The sequence below is a fragment of the Alnus glutinosa genome, chromosome 1, assembly GCF_958979055.1.
Source record: "Alnus glutinosa chromosome 1, dhAlnGlut1.1, whole genome shotgun sequence".
NCBI classification, from domain to species: Eukaryota; Viridiplantae; Streptophyta; class Magnoliopsida; order Fagales; family Betulaceae; genus Alnus; species Alnus glutinosa.
The window spans coordinates 48313142-48328204 of NC_084886.1; the positions used below are offsets into that span (position 1 = coordinate 48313142).

The following is a 15063-nucleotide window of genomic DNA, read 5'->3' on the forward strand; positions in this document are numbered from 1 at the left end:
ATCTAAAAATATTTTTAATTGGTTAAGGAAAAGAACCTTCACGAGACGTTTGCATAAATCATTTTTCGCCACTCTCCCACACCTCCGAGTGGGCTATTGTGAGAGGGCCACTTATAAGGTCTTTTTGTTTATGCAGGTTTCAGTCTGTCCGAACACTAGCTCAGATAGGTGGGCTTACAAGGGCTCTTTCACAATTATCTATTCAAATTGCAAGCAATATGGGCATGTAATTGCATTGGATCTCAATCCCACTTTCAAAGGCTTTCTATTTTCATACTCTTCCTCTGCAGGGAAGAACTAGCTATTCCTCACTAATTTTATGTCCCCCTCCCCGCAGTTTTTATTTTCCCCCCTCCCCATACTAAAATTCCTCATTCTACCTCCATTCGTAGTTCCTCTTCGTCGTCGTCTCTCTCTCTCTCTTCCTAGCAGCTCCTCATATTATATAAAAATATAAGAAATATTTGCTTCTTTTTTTTTTGTTTGTACGAACCAAACATTGAAAAATATTTTTAGCTGAAATCATTTTTATAAAAAATTATTTTAGCTTAAAAAATTTTCCAACAAAAAAACACTTTACACCAAAACAAAACTGGGCAGTAATTCTTATTTTATAAATATTAGACATCCACAAATTATATATTAGATCTTGAAACACTAACTTAAATCCCTTGACTTTCCATTTGACTCTAAAAATCGATGGTAATCATAATTTGTTTAGATTAAATGCAATCTTAATCGTGTGTATATAAGTTTTAGATCACCCTTTCCTTATAAAAGTGATTTTTAAATGTGAGTTTGACTTGAAATTTGAGTCATAATCACAATCTTCTAAAGAAAAGTAATGCAAAAGCAAAAAGCATGTAATTCATGGACAAAGTTTTTGTCTAAATTGGATTAAATTGACATTTTTTTTTTTTAAAAAAAAGGTAATTATCACATATATTTTTATTAAGATTAACAAATTATATGCCCTTTAAAAATGTAAAAATATATGTGAGAAACGCGTTTTCTAAGAACAAAAAAATTCCTTAAATCCAAAATTGAAAAAAATAGTTCTTAAGGGGTAGCTCAATCGGTTGGAGACCACGCCTCATGAAGCGGAGGTCACTAGTTCGAATCTCTCCTCCCCTTTTGTGTGGACATGTCAAAAAAAAAAAAAAAAAAAATTTGAAATAAATATTTATTCATAATCCAGACCCAGAACCTATTCCGTTCCCGTGCGAGGACTTGCATCAACCTGCAGCCAAACATTGAGTCTGCAACACAAAACCTCCAGAAAGCTCTGAAACGCTCATATTCGCCGCGTGACGCTCACCCCCTCTGCAAGCGCAATTGCCCCTCTCTCACTCTCCCATGGCTAACTTGAACTTGAAGACAGATTCCCCCATCTCTCGTCGCATTGTCCGTGCCTTCCTGGAATTCCTCGACTCTGGTCCTCTCTCTCGCTCTTTCTCTGTATCAGCTTCTATTTATTTAATCTTATGCTTAGATTGTGAATTTCTTGTTTATCGGTTTTGCTTGTAGTTTAATGAAATTTGCAGTCTTTGTGTATGTATTTATTTGCTTCGAGTGTAATCAATTGTCTGTGGAATTTTCTTGATTCTGATAAGACATGAAAAATGGTAATAATTCTACGTTATCTGTAACCATATAAGCCTCGCATTCCGGTAGAGATTGTGTAACAAAATTTCTTTGGAGGTGTCAAAATGTAAACATCTAGGATTCTAGAGGCTAGAGCGTTGAGACCTTAGTGCCTATTAGCGCCATTTTTGTGTGTTTTGAACATAAGCCACATATGATCTTCTTGACAATATCATCATTAAGAAGTAGCCATTTTGGTTGAGAGAGTTTATATGATGATGTCGATTTCTAAAAGGAAGAAGCGTTATCTAGAGACTGTTCTTTGCTGTTTTTGGATTTCTTTTCTTTTGCTTGATGATGGGTCTGTTCTGAGATATATGACTTTTTTAATAGCCAAACCTGTATGTAAGTTGAAGAGAATCCCTGATACAAAATGTTCAAGGTATTGAATTGCTTCTTTGTTTTGACTACTAGATTTTACATTCAGTTTATTGTGAGCAACTGCATCATGGGTAGAATTTTCTTTCAATGAAGAATTTCAATTTTGCCTTTTGGAATCCCTTTTTTGATGGTGATGTGTTTCCTCTAGGACAGTTGAACCTGCTCCTGGTGTTGATCTTGAAGGTCTTGAAGTTGCTAGGGAATGTTTGACAGAGGCGTTTGAGCTTGGTTCATCCTCTGTCAATGACCAGATAAAGCCCAATTTGTTGGTTGACATATTTCGTTCATTGGAAAAAAATGAGCATCCAGAAGCTAGAACCGATTCTGGTCATGGAGCAATCTCAGATGATGCCCCCAGTTCATCCTCTGCTCAAAACACTGCTGATGCTAAGCTTTCAGAGCCATCGAATTCTCCGGTTTGTTCTCCCTCATTTATACACACACACACACACACACATATATATATATATATATATATATATATATATATATATATATATATATATATATATATATATATTTTAAACTTATATGGTCTCCCAGTACATGCTCTGCAGATTTTTTTTTTTGATATGTAAGAAATGTTTTTTTAAAAAGCGTAAGGCGCCCCTAAGTATACAAGGAGTATATACAGGAACAACCAAAGCAGCCCATAAAAAGAAGCCCAATCAAACCCACAAGGACCTAAACCCTTAAACTCAAAACTCACAAGGAGCAGCTCACAAAAAGAAAAAAAGAACCCAAAACAAACCCTCAAAAACCAAAAACCCACAAACCTGAACCCTCAAGAAGCATTCCTCGCTACTGCACGTGAGCCTTCACTTTCCTATGCCGAGTGGACGCACTTGCATCGCCGTAGTTGATGGAGCTTACCAAATTCAAAATCTCCCTCCTGCCTTTGGACTTCGGGCGTGCAACCTTAACTTCCAGAAGAAAGTCCTCTTCAAAGGCATCCAGAATCGCCAAGGACGGATCCTCATTCTCAACGCTATCCACCTCCCAATCCAAAGCCATGCTGGGAGGAAGAACACCCAAATGGTACGGGGAATCACTAGTCTCCCCATCCCAAATCTCATCACCATGCTCTGGAGATGTTAACCAAGAGAGTTTGGTGCTCTAGCTTTAACATTCTTTATATCATCTAGAACACATTTTTTTTTGTCCTCTCAGATTCATTATGGGATTTATTGTATGTATGGGGACAGGAATGTTGGGTGCAGATGATGCCTCTACCAACATGGTTTCTAAGGTTAGTGCGGCGTTATTTTGGTAGGGGCATCTATTTAGGCATAGTAAGGTCTTTGTTGGAATCCTTCATCATTTTTCTTGAACCAAAGAAATGTTTATGCATTATTGGTTAGAAAAAATGTCATAATAAGGAGGCATGTGGTGAAGGTAAGGTTTTGGCATTGAGTTGTAGGTAACAGGAATTATGTATTTCAGTAGAGGGGAGTGAAAGGGCTTGTAGTGGACTTCATGAATGTTCAATATAACTATATAAGTAGTGCTGACATTTTTGTCATTATTGGTATTGTTGTTAATATAATAAAAGATGCAATTTTTTTCTGAACTGTTGAACTTATTGTATATGTAATATATGCATTATGCTCCATATTATATCGTCTATTGGATAATGTTTGCCATATGTAAACAGAACCACTTCTTGAGGCGATGCACTTGGAATTGTAATATACCTAAGTCTAATAACCTTGACTTGAGAGGGATATATGGACTCTGATTTGGTACTGCATTGCATGCTAAGTTTAATAATAAAAAATCTTGATACTATTGTGTTTTTCTATTCATTCTTATTTGAAGCATGCATATTATAGAGCCATCCCTAGCACTAGTAAATATGTTAATGGAAAGGTGGCCTGTTTCTTAATACTCTTTATAGGTTTTATAGATGATATTTCTACGTACATATGGTTGTTTTTTGTTATCATGTTGGGGGAATTGAAACAATTGCATATAAATGTTTGCATATGCTTAATGTGATCAAGTATTGATTTTTTTTAATGTAAGAATTGTTTTCATCATTCTGGACTCTTCCGCTTGGTCCAAAATTGATAGATTCCTTGTCTCTCCAGCATGGGAAGCCCAGTTTCCTGGTGTATCCCAGAGGAGGCTCCCTAGACTTTGTTCAAATCATTTCTCAATCCTCCTTAATTGGGGTGACGTTCTAAGGGGTAGTAGGTCCTTCAAATTTGAAAACATGTGGCTAAATTCTGAAAGTTTTGTGGACAATGTGAAACAATGGTGGGACTCTTATCATTGTCAAGGTTCGCCGAGCTTCATTTTAGCTAGCAAGCTCAAGGCTTTGAAAATTGATTTAAAGAGATGGAACAAGGAGGTTTTTGTCATTGTGGAGAGGAAGAAGAAGATCCTCCTAGAAGAGCTACGTGTTTTTGATGTCCTTTAAGAAGAAAGGGCCTTGGGCATTGAGGAGAAAATGAAGAAGGCAGAAATTGTTGGCGAGTTAGAAAGATCTATTCTTATGGAGGAGGTAAGTTGGAGGTAGAAATCCAGGGTGTTGTAGTTAAGGAAGGATGATAAGTCTACTAAATTTTTTCACACTATGGCTAACTCCAACAGAAGGAAGAATTCCATTGACTCCTTGTTGGTAGATGGTACTATTTTTACCAACCGGGCGGAGGTCAGCGAGCACATTGTCCAATTTTATTAGAAGTTGCGCACCTAACATTTTAGTTGGAGGCTGTTGGTGGATGGCCTTTCCTTCGATTCCATTGAGGAGGCCAAGGCTAGTTGGTTGGAGAGAGATTTTGAGGAAGAGGAGGTGGGGGGTAGTGAAAGCCATGAATGGTGACAAGGCGCTGAGCCCTGACGGTTTCTTTATGGCGTTCTTCCAAGCTTGCTAAGATGTTTTAAAAAAGAATATCATGAAGGTTTTTCGTGACTTCCATGCTAGAGGCAAGTTTGAGAGGAGCCTTAATGCTACATTTATCGCTCTCATTTCAGGAGCCTTAATGCTACGTTTGTGGGGGGCATTTACAAAATTATTGCTAAGATTTTAGCAAACAGCTTAAGATGGTGTTGGAGAAGATTATCTTTAAGTCGCAAAATGCATTCATAAGAGGTAGGCAAATCCTAGTTCTTGTTCTTTTTGCCAATGAATGCCTTGATAGTAAGTTCAGGTCTGGTGAGCTTGGTGTTATTAGCAAAATGGATCTAGAAAAAGACTATGATCATGTGAATTGTGACTTTTTGTTGTATATGCTGAGGAGGTGTGGCTTTTGGATGGGGGGATGGTGCTCTTGGATAGCTTATTGCATTTCTTTGGTGCGTTTTTCAGTTTTGATGAACAACACTCCAACAGGTTTTTTAAGTAGTTCTGGCGGGTTGAGACAATGGGACCCTCTATCCCCTTTACTGTTTGTTCTTATGATGGAGTGGATAGGTAGAATGATTTATGTTGCTATGACGGGGCCCGGGGCCGGGGGGGGGGGGGGGGGGTGGGTGGGGTTGTCTGGCTTCTCTATGGGTAATGCTAGTGGATTTGTTTTCTCTCACCTTTTGTTTGCTACTTAGATCTTTTGTGGTGCTAATCCAGATCATCTTCGTCATTTGCGTTGCATATTTTTATGCTTTGAAGCTGTTTCAGGCTTAAAGATTAACTTGGCTAATTCAAATCAAGTTCCTATGGGGAATGTTGATCATGTGGAAGGGTTGGCTGGCATTCTAGGTTGTGGGGTTTCCTCTTTGCCAGTGAAGTGCCTCGGCCTACTGTTGGGGGCCTCCTACAAGGCTAAACATATTTGAGATGGTGTTATTGAGAAGATGGAGCGACGATTGACTATTTGAAAAATGGTGTACTTGTTCAAGGGTGTTAGGGTTACGCTTATTAAGAGCACACTTTCTAATTTTCCTATGTACTTCATGTCCCTCTTTCCTCTCCCTGTGAGTGTTGGAAATCATATAGAGAAGCTTCAACATTATTTCTTATGGGGTGGGCTAGGTGAAGAGTTTAATATCACTTGATGAGTTGGTCCAAGGTTTGTTCGCCGCTCTTTGAGGGAGGGTTGGGAATTTGGAATTTGCGAATGTTCATCATGCTCTCTTAGGTAAATGGCTTTGGCGTTATGTGCATAAGAGAAAGGCTTGGTGGAGAGTGTTGGTAGATGTTAAATTTGGCCGTTTGTGGCGTGGGTGGTGTTCTATTGAGCCTTCCGGTGCGTTTGGTGTGGGGTTATAGAAGTCTATTAGGAGGGGTTGGGGGAATTTTACGTTCCACACCAAATTTGAAGTGGGAGATGGTTTCAAGATCAGATTCTGGCATGATTAGTGGAGTGGAGATATGGCCCTTAAGGAAGCCATTCCAGTTCTATGCGGTATTGTCTGTGCAAAGGAAGCCTTTGTTACGGCTCACTTGGAGTTTCATGGTGGTTTCAATCAGTGGAATGTGAGCTTTGATAGAGCGGCTCATGATTGGGTGGTGGATGCCTTTGCCTCTTTCTTAAGGGTGTTTTATTCTGCTATAGTGAGGCGAGAAAGTGAAGATACGCTGTGGTGGTTATCCTCCAAAAGATGGTTGTTTAAGGTTAGATCATTTTATTGTTCCTTGCCGCTTTCCCTCAAAGAGTGTTTGGCGGACTAAGGCCCCCTTGAGGGTGGCCTTTTTCGGTTGGTCAGTGGTTCTAGGTAAGATCCTTATCATGGATAACCTCAGGAAGCGGCATGTCATTGTGGTGGATAGATGTTTCATTTGTAAGAGGAATGGGGAGTCCGTGGTTTATCTTCTTCTTCTTCATTGTGACGTGGTTTATTACATTTGGATTGCCGGCAGCTGTGTGGAAGATAGTGTTTACGTGCCTTTTATGGTGTTTATGGAAGGAAAGGAATGACAGAAGTTTCGAGTACTATGAGAGGACTTTAGAGGAGATTAAGTTATTTTTCGTTACAACTTTGTATCTTTGGATAGATGCTTATGTTTCTCCTTTGTCAATTAGTTATAGTGATTTCCTTATCATTTTTGCTCCTTCTAGCTATGTGCTTCCTCTTGTATACTTCCGATGTACTTAGTGGTGCCTTTACGCTTTTAATGATAATTATCGATTACTTGTAAAAAATAAATATTGTTTTCATCATTTCTTCTTGATGATATTGTGATGTTAAAATATGTGTCTTTTACAATCTTCTTGTGGCTTTTCCTTTGGTTTATTTTATCTGAGAATATAAATTTGATGATGCTTCAAAATTGCTTGCATTTGGAATTTATTGTGTTGTGATTATTATATGCTGTGCTTTGGTTTATTGAGTTGTGACTCTTTTGTGTTTTCCCACTTAAGCAGGGTGAGGATTGGATGAGGAAACCTCATGTTTCAGGTAGGGTAATGTTTTTCTTGTTTTGGTGCTGAAGCAATTTCTTTCTAGGTTCATCTTTCTCTTACTGTGTATCCTTCTTGTTATATTATCTTTTAAGCTAAGACTTTGTTTTAGAATTAGACACAGAATTTACTCTGGTTTTTGTGAACCAAAATCATTATCAACACAAAATCTCTACAGGAAAAGGTGTTGCATCTATAATGCCTTTCAGTTTTTCTACTTATTAAAAAAAAAAAAAATAGCCTTTCAGCTTTTCTGAACAGCCTTAGCTTTGACAAGCTATGGGGAACTCATTTATTTTGCCGACTTCTGTTAGTAATGTCGTATAATTGACTTTTTTGTGTGTTGCAATATAAAATATATCTGCATGTGGGACTTCACTTTTTAGTAAAGAAGGAGAAATGATTACAGGAGAGAAATCATATTTTAGAGGGCTATTTTGGTTATGAAATATATGGTTTTGATTTCTAATAATGCAAACATGTGGGAAACTAGTTGGTATTGGGTGAATCTATGAGCAAAACTATATAATATGACACGACATAGAGATATCCCTGCATATGTGGGGGGGGAACAAACTTTTTTGCTTAGTGTTAAAAAAAGATTTAGCTATACATTTCAGCAGAAAATTTACAGATATGTAGATTTGAAATTTGGGTAAATATAGTAGACTTGGAGTTTTTAATATCTTGAAACAAATTCTAAATTGAGATTTTTTTCTATTATTTCCTTGAAGGGAAAGGGAAGCTTTCTATAATGGTAAAAAAAATTAAATGGATAAGAATGGCCTAGCGGCGATAATGTTGTTGCATAGGGGTTAGTATCATTTGGGGAAATTGCCAAATTAATCTCTGGTAATAAGGATTTTTCAATGTTCTTGGATTTTGAGAAATTGTTCAAAAGGTGCCAACTGTCTTTGAACCAAATGGCATTCCTCCTCCCCTCATGAACAAGGGATTAGGGTCTGCTCACGGGTTCAATCCCAGATGGGTGGATGAGTACTATTTACCTATAAGAAAATGGAAATAAATTTCTCAAAATGTATCTTGGCAAATAAGAAATTGTCTAAATGTTTTAAGAAATATATTTTGTGGAGATGATCTCAATTTTTAAGACTTTATTTCTGCAATTAATTGAGCTGGAGATTTGTTTAGAATTCTTCCTAAATATTAGAAGTTTTGGGCTAATGTTTTTATTGACCATGTGGCAGGAGTCTCTAAAGATGAACTTTTTGGTCAATTCTTTGCTGCACTTGAGAAAATTCACTTTTTCAGAACCATGCCTGATGGAAATGATGACTTGGTCCAATTGGAGAAAGCAACGCGTTTATTTCATGATGCTCTATCTGTATGATTTATTTTGATGTAAATTTATACATGTTGCATCCAATAGTTGGACTTGTATATCTAGTTGCATCAGAATATTGTTAGAAATTGCATGAGAATATCATTGAATTTATTGTTCTAATGCATGCAGTTTCAGTTTTGCCATGCGGGTTCGGGTCAACTTTAATGTTTGGTCATCTTCTTGCCTCATGTAGCATCTCCAAGGAATATCCATGCTTTGCATATGCCATGACAAGCTAAAATATGTATTTTTTTTTTATAAGTAATTCAATCGTATAAAAAAATGCAAATGGGCGCAACCCATGTACACAAGAAGTATACAAGAGAAACACTCAATTAAGGAGAAAAAGAAGAAGAAGAGGAAGAAGCTAAAATATTATTGCTTTAAAAATCACATGACTGAAATACATAAAATGAGCAGTTCATATCTGAAGCATCTGCCCGTCCCTCTCTCTTTGGAGATTCAAAAGGATGTAGGAGAGGGGAGGTCATATTTTTTGAATGAAGATGTTGGAGGGAAGCTTCTTTAGAGAAGACAGCCTGTAGCCACTTAAACCATTCAAATCCAATTTTACAGATGATGGATGATCATGTTCCTTACAATCATCCAACTCTATGGTGAGTATAGTATCTAAAATCATTGTTTAAACAAATAAAGTGACATGGGTGGTGCTGGTGCTCAAATTATTTTAGTTTAAGAAACACTATGTTCTATTCTATCCTGACCATCGAGAGTCGGGCAGAAGCGCATTTTGGAGGCGGAGTCGGGCAGAAGTGTATTTCGGAGGTAGAGTCGGGCAGAAGTGTCTGAAGAGGGATCTGCTACAGATCTCTTCGTCGGACAAAGACGAAGAGATCTGAGACAGATCTCTTCGCTTTCAATGACTAAGAAAAGAAGAAGATGATGTTGGTGAGGTGGAGGTGCAGGGCAGCGATGCGGTTTAGCAATGATATGGTGGAAGGGAAGGGAGATGATGAGCATGGGGTTGTGGTGGTGAGGTGGGTGCGAAGAGATACAAGAGAAGGGAAGGGAGACATGAAGTGAGAACGAATAGCGCAAAATGGTGAATATAATATATTGGTTTAAAACGAAAACGTTTTAACTTCAAAATATCTAATTAAATTAAACGCAAAACAACATCGTTTTGCTATTATATTTTTAATTTTTTGTCGGAGGCAGGTCGGGTTGGGTTAGAAGCAGCCAGAAACATACAAACGTTTCCGGCCCTGCCTTTGACTTTTGTTCGAAAACCAAAATTGCGTCCAATCCCGCCTCCGCCTTTCGGCGGAAGCCTACTTGGGCGAGTTGGAACCATCTTGCTGGCGGTCGGAATGGCTGAAATCTGCCCACCCCTAGGGATCGAGGCGGAGTCAAAAGATAAAAGTTTCCCGTGGACATTCTATTACAATAAAAGCCTATATCCTCATTGTTCTTGTGGTATTGCATCCAAGCATGTAGATGAAGACATTGAAGAGTGGGGTTTTTGGTGTTGTTTGCCATCTATATTAATTCCACTTTGGTTCAATGCATGAGTTCTTCAATGAATTGAAATTAATATGACATGATTGCCAATAGCCTTTTGCTTGTGATTCAAAATCCTGTACCCATCTGAAAACCTAATTTTGCACATGTTTCTTGTTCAGCCATTTTGATCGTTTGTTGGTTGTTATCCAATACTAGTCTGTGACTTACTCATTATGGTTTTATGCTGTATTTTATTTGGTATAAATATTACACTTAGTCGTGTATTTGTTGATTCCTAAGTTATTTGTATCCTTTTTCCTCTACAATCCTTTCTTGACATGAACAAATTTCTCTGCTATGCTAGGAGTTGGAAAGATCTGGATGCCAGACAATTAATATAAACAACCTAGCTGAGACGTTAAAATCGCAAGGTATTTTTAAGTTCGCAAGAGAGTATGAGAAAACTGGCTTTTATTGTTCTTCATTGCTATTGTATAACCTGTGCCAATTATCAGTTACATGTCTTCTCAATGAGATATATATATAAATATTTTTTTTGGATAAGTAATTGCAAAATTCAATGAATTCATTAAGAAGCGCAAAATGCGCAACCCAAATACACAAGGAGTAAACATTCTCAATGAGATATATGGCATAAAAAAAATGATAATTATTTTTTTTAAAAAAAAAAAACACTTTTTCGAAATCAATATATGCCTTAATGAATGTGAACACTTTGGTGGATGCTACTTTATTGAGGTCCAAATGGTATTGCTCTTCATGCGATATGTTCTTGACAATATTCATGTTCTCTGGTCTATGCCCTAGCTAACTTTATTATGTAAACTTGTCTGTGTCAGGTAACAGGGCCATGCAGTCGAAGCTATACTCTGATGCAATTGAGTTGTACAATTGTGCCATTGCACTTTGTGAAAATAATGCTGTTTACTACTGTAACAGGTGCACTACGGCTGCATACTTTTTTCTTTTGTATATTTTAGTTTAATATGAATTCTTGTTCTACTTCTTACAGAATTACTCTACATATTGCAGAAAAAGAAATATATTTTTTGAGTGGTGCTCTTGTGATTGTTGGCAGTGAATTTGGCCTTTATCTTTTTTTATAAATGCATAAGACTTCTTAATTTTCAAAGCCTGAAATATAAAATCATATTCAATAAGGCTATGCATATGCACTGGTTTGGTCGTTGGTGCCATACCAACTGCTGAAAGGTGAACTAAATTGTCTCAGGTGGTGGGGGAAGGTCAGGGTAGGGGCTGAACAGAAAACTCACCTAGGTGCTTAATACATAATGCTACTGAGATTATTTACAATGCCAAATAATAGTGTTATTATTGCTAAGGTCCTCAGCAAATGACAAGAAAAAAATAAAGACCTAAATGTGAATTAGAATTCTGGACTAAACCTTCTATGCCAAGGTGGGTGGGAGAAACAAGATCCCAATCCCAAGTCCTCCCCCCCCCCCCCCCCCCCCCCCGGGCGAACCACCCACAAACACAGCACAGTTTGGGGCCAAGTTCTGTCTCTTGTTAGGTTTGATGTATCTCAATTATCAAGAAAAGAAAAGAAAAATAAAGGACATTTTCTGTTCAGTCAATGACATTTAGCATCAAGTCTTCTTCAAATACCTGAAGGAAAGTTCATTGTAATTCAGGGCAGCGGCTTACACTCAGATCCACAATTATACTGAAGCAATCAGGGACTGCATGAAATCCATTGAAATTGACCCAAATTATAGCAAGGCATACAGTCGTCTGGGGTTAGCTTATTATGCACAAGGGAACTACAGTGATGCTATTAATGAAGGATTTAAGAGAGGTGGGTAACAGATTAATTCCTAAGTGTCCATAGTAGTGCTCATTCACCAAAATTGATGCACATTATGTTTTTGTTTATGCTATGCATCTCTGTTGGAAGAAAATAGAATTTTCTTTGATACTTAGGACATTTCTATGCATGCATACTATTGGTGAAGGTGTTCAACTCCTGGGGGATTTGAATATTGGTCTGTGGTATGACTCAGCAGAACCTCACCACAAGGGTCGATAGCATTTCGCTTGGGAGGGGCAACTGGTTAGAGGAGTTTGTTAACTCTGGAACATGGAAAAGCATCATTAATAATTATTTAGTGAGTCATTTCATAACCATTAACCCTCTTTTGTGGTCATTTCTTGCTATTTTGAATTCTAAACATTCGTGTGTTTTTTGTTTTTTTTTTTTTTTCAGCTTCATTCATTGACTGATAGACATCTGTATAGCATATATAAAAGCAAAGTATGTGACATATTTTTTTCCCTAGTAACTGAACCTAAATTAAGCCTGCTCGTTAAACTCATTGTTAGCAAGCATGTTTGCAAATTGAAAGTGAGCCCAGCTTTATATTACTTGTTTGATTTTTGGGCCTTGGTCATTACCAAATTCAAAAGTATAAACAAGCTTTTTGAGTTGAGCTTGAAGCTGTTTGTGAACAGCTTACTTCATTTACACCCCTCATTAGCTCTCATTTAAACCATCTAAGTAGTCTAAACTGTTCCCTATCGATTTGATAAAGCATCACCTTTTCATAGATCATCTCCTTAATTATCATGTGTTGTTAGCTTTATATGTAATCAATTACATGTCCAACACAATAGTTAAAAGACATAATTGTGTGAGTGAAGAATAAATATACTTTCTAGGTGGATCTTTATGGAATTTGTACTATCTCCTCGCCCCCCTTTTGATACCTAAAATGATGGGGTTTGAACTTGTTACATTTGCTACTTATCAAAAAAAAAAAAAAAAATTATAACATTTGCTTCATAGCAGTCAGTCAATCTCTAGAATAATATCCTTGAAATGTTACTAGTCCATTCATAACCTGTATAGGTGTGAACGTTGTAGTTTTTGAATTATTGTGAATAAGAGCAGTAGTAAACATTTTCATTTCTAATTTTTAGATTTACCTGTGCAGCCTTGCAATTGGATCCAAATAATGAATCTGTCAAAGAAAATATTCGGGTCAGTTCTTCTGTGTCTTCCTCTACTTTTTCTTCTTCAACTTTATACTTATGACAGTGTTGTTACCAGGTTGCTGAGCAAAAATTGAGGGAAGAACAACGCAGAGGACATTGGGTATGTGTACTTCAGTCTCATCTTAAGAAAGAATTGCAGGGTTATAATAATAATAAAAGCACAGGTCTATAGTGTTTACATGAAGGTTGATGATAGCTGGCAGTGCACACTTCGTATTGTTTGACATGATTACTTCTTTATTTTGAAAGAATCATTTAGGAAACCTTAAAATCATGATTCATTAACCTTTTTCTGACCAAGGATATGACATTACTATTTTTCTATTTCGGACAGGATGCCTTCTTTTGAAATCCCTGGAGTTCACACCTGTTTTACTTAAAACTGATTGGCTGAATTCCTGCATATATGCTGAAGTCTTTCACCTCTCACTGAACTCATTTAATATTGTAGACGTGTGAAACGATATTTTCCTTATGTAGCACAGATTTGTATACTTGGGGTGTGAGTTCATGACAGTTATTAATGTTCTAACTTTAGCAAGTCTAATTAGGTATAATGTTTTCATTAGTTTTTGGCACCAGGCCTGCTGGCAGTTAATTATGATTCATTATATGTTTGAGAGTCCAAACTAAATATGATTTTTCATATTTTGCAATATTACTGATGAGATTATAAAGTTGTAAATATTTAAAGGTCTTCATCAACCTTGGGAGTTGGGGCTAAATGAAGGATCATGCTTATTGCTTCCCACAACTTTTGACCACATTGATAAAACATAGCTTTCTTGGGTTTCTATCCAAATGCTTTTCTAAAACACATATAAGCATTTGTTATCCCCCATCGCATGCTGCAAGTCGTGCAAATATTAAAACATGTTTCAATAGTTAATTGCCATTGTTTGGAGTTTGCTACTTCATAGCTTATTGTTCTTCAAATTAATTTTCTGTTATGCGGTCTGATATTTTATCGACTTGGAAACTTACCTTTTCTCTAATCCAACACAGAACAGAAATTCAGGCAGTCGTAGTGATCGAGAATCCCAAAACCAGTCGACGGGTGGGCCAAGCAGTCATGCTACACCGCCTCCATTTACTTCTATGCCATTTCACACTGCTGCCCTCCCTACTGATTTTGCAAGCATGTTTATGAACATGGCTGCAAATGCCGCAAATCCATACCAGGGGCAGAATTCTCAAGACAGGCATGGAGAAGAGGGTGATGCGAATGGGGCGGATGAGCCTGAAATAAGAATAGGGGGGAACATCAATTTGAATTTTGGAGAACAAATGCCCGAGGAGCTATCAGGAGCTTTGAGATCTGTGATGGAGATGTTCACAGGGTCAGGATCCCATCGTAATTCACAAGATTCATCCGACGGAAGACCTGCCCCAAACTGAAATCTTGAAGTTTCTTGTAACTGTATAAATTCTCACAACGTTTGTATCTTTTTTCTTCCTTTTTGCTACGATTTTCTTTCAAACTTCACCATATTTTCAGAGTTACAGACAGGTATCAACCTTTCAGGCAAAAACACGCTTTTTAGTCGGTCACAACCAACCTTTGGATCATCTTTGTTAAAATAAATAATAATTTAAAGATTAGTTGAGACTGTCACATACATCATTATGGGATAAAAATGTAGTATATAGCAGTACTCTAAATTTATATCCAATTGCCTTTTGACACACACTACACTAGTATTAAATATCACAAGTAACAAAGAGTTGATGAAGCACTTTCTTTATACAAGGAAATGGTTATGAATTATTCTTCCTAAATTGTTGTATATGATCATGGTGGGATTTTCCATTTAGATTTGGATCTTCCGAACTATCAAGAGTAACTCT

At 37.1% G+C, this 15063-nt stretch overlaps 1 protein-coding gene across 2 annotated transcripts; it reads left to right on the forward strand.

Annotated features, from left to right (window-relative positions):
- The first annotated feature begins 1214 nt into the window (after positions 1-1214).
- LOC133854664 (uncharacterized) lies at positions 1215-14830 on the forward strand. 2 transcript variants are annotated; one of them, XM_062290915.1, is made up of 10 exons: positions 1215-1435; positions 2179-2441; positions 7332-7368; positions 8579-8715; positions 10544-10610; positions 11040-11139; positions 11856-12019; positions 13155-13201; positions 13271-13315; positions 14221-14830. In XM_062290915.1, exons 1-10 carry the CDS (start codon positions 1357-1359, stop codon positions 14611-14613), a joined length of 1332 nt encoding a protein of 443 aa, XP_062146899.1. In that variant the 5' UTR covers positions 1215-1356; the 3' UTR covers positions 14614-14830. The 2 variants fall into 2 exon arrangements, with proteins under 2 accessions (XP_062146899.1, XP_062146907.1); XM_062290923.1 differs by having other exon boundaries at positions 1216-1435; positions 7335-7368.
- The last annotated feature ends 233 nt before the right edge of the window (positions 14831-15063 follow it).

Coding starts and splice junctions, on each gene's coding strand:
- LOC133854664 (XM_062290915.1), top strand. CDS start 1,357: ATGGCTAACTTGAACTTGAAGACAGATTCCCCCATCTCTCGTCGCATT. Junction 7,369..8,578: donor GAGGAAACCTCATGTTTCAG/GTAGGGTAATGT, acceptor ACCATGTGGCAG/GAGTCTCTAAAGATGAACTT. Junction 8,716..10,543: donor TATTTCATGATGCTCTATCT/GTATGATTTATT, acceptor CTGCTATGCTAG/GAGTTGGAAAGATCTGGATG.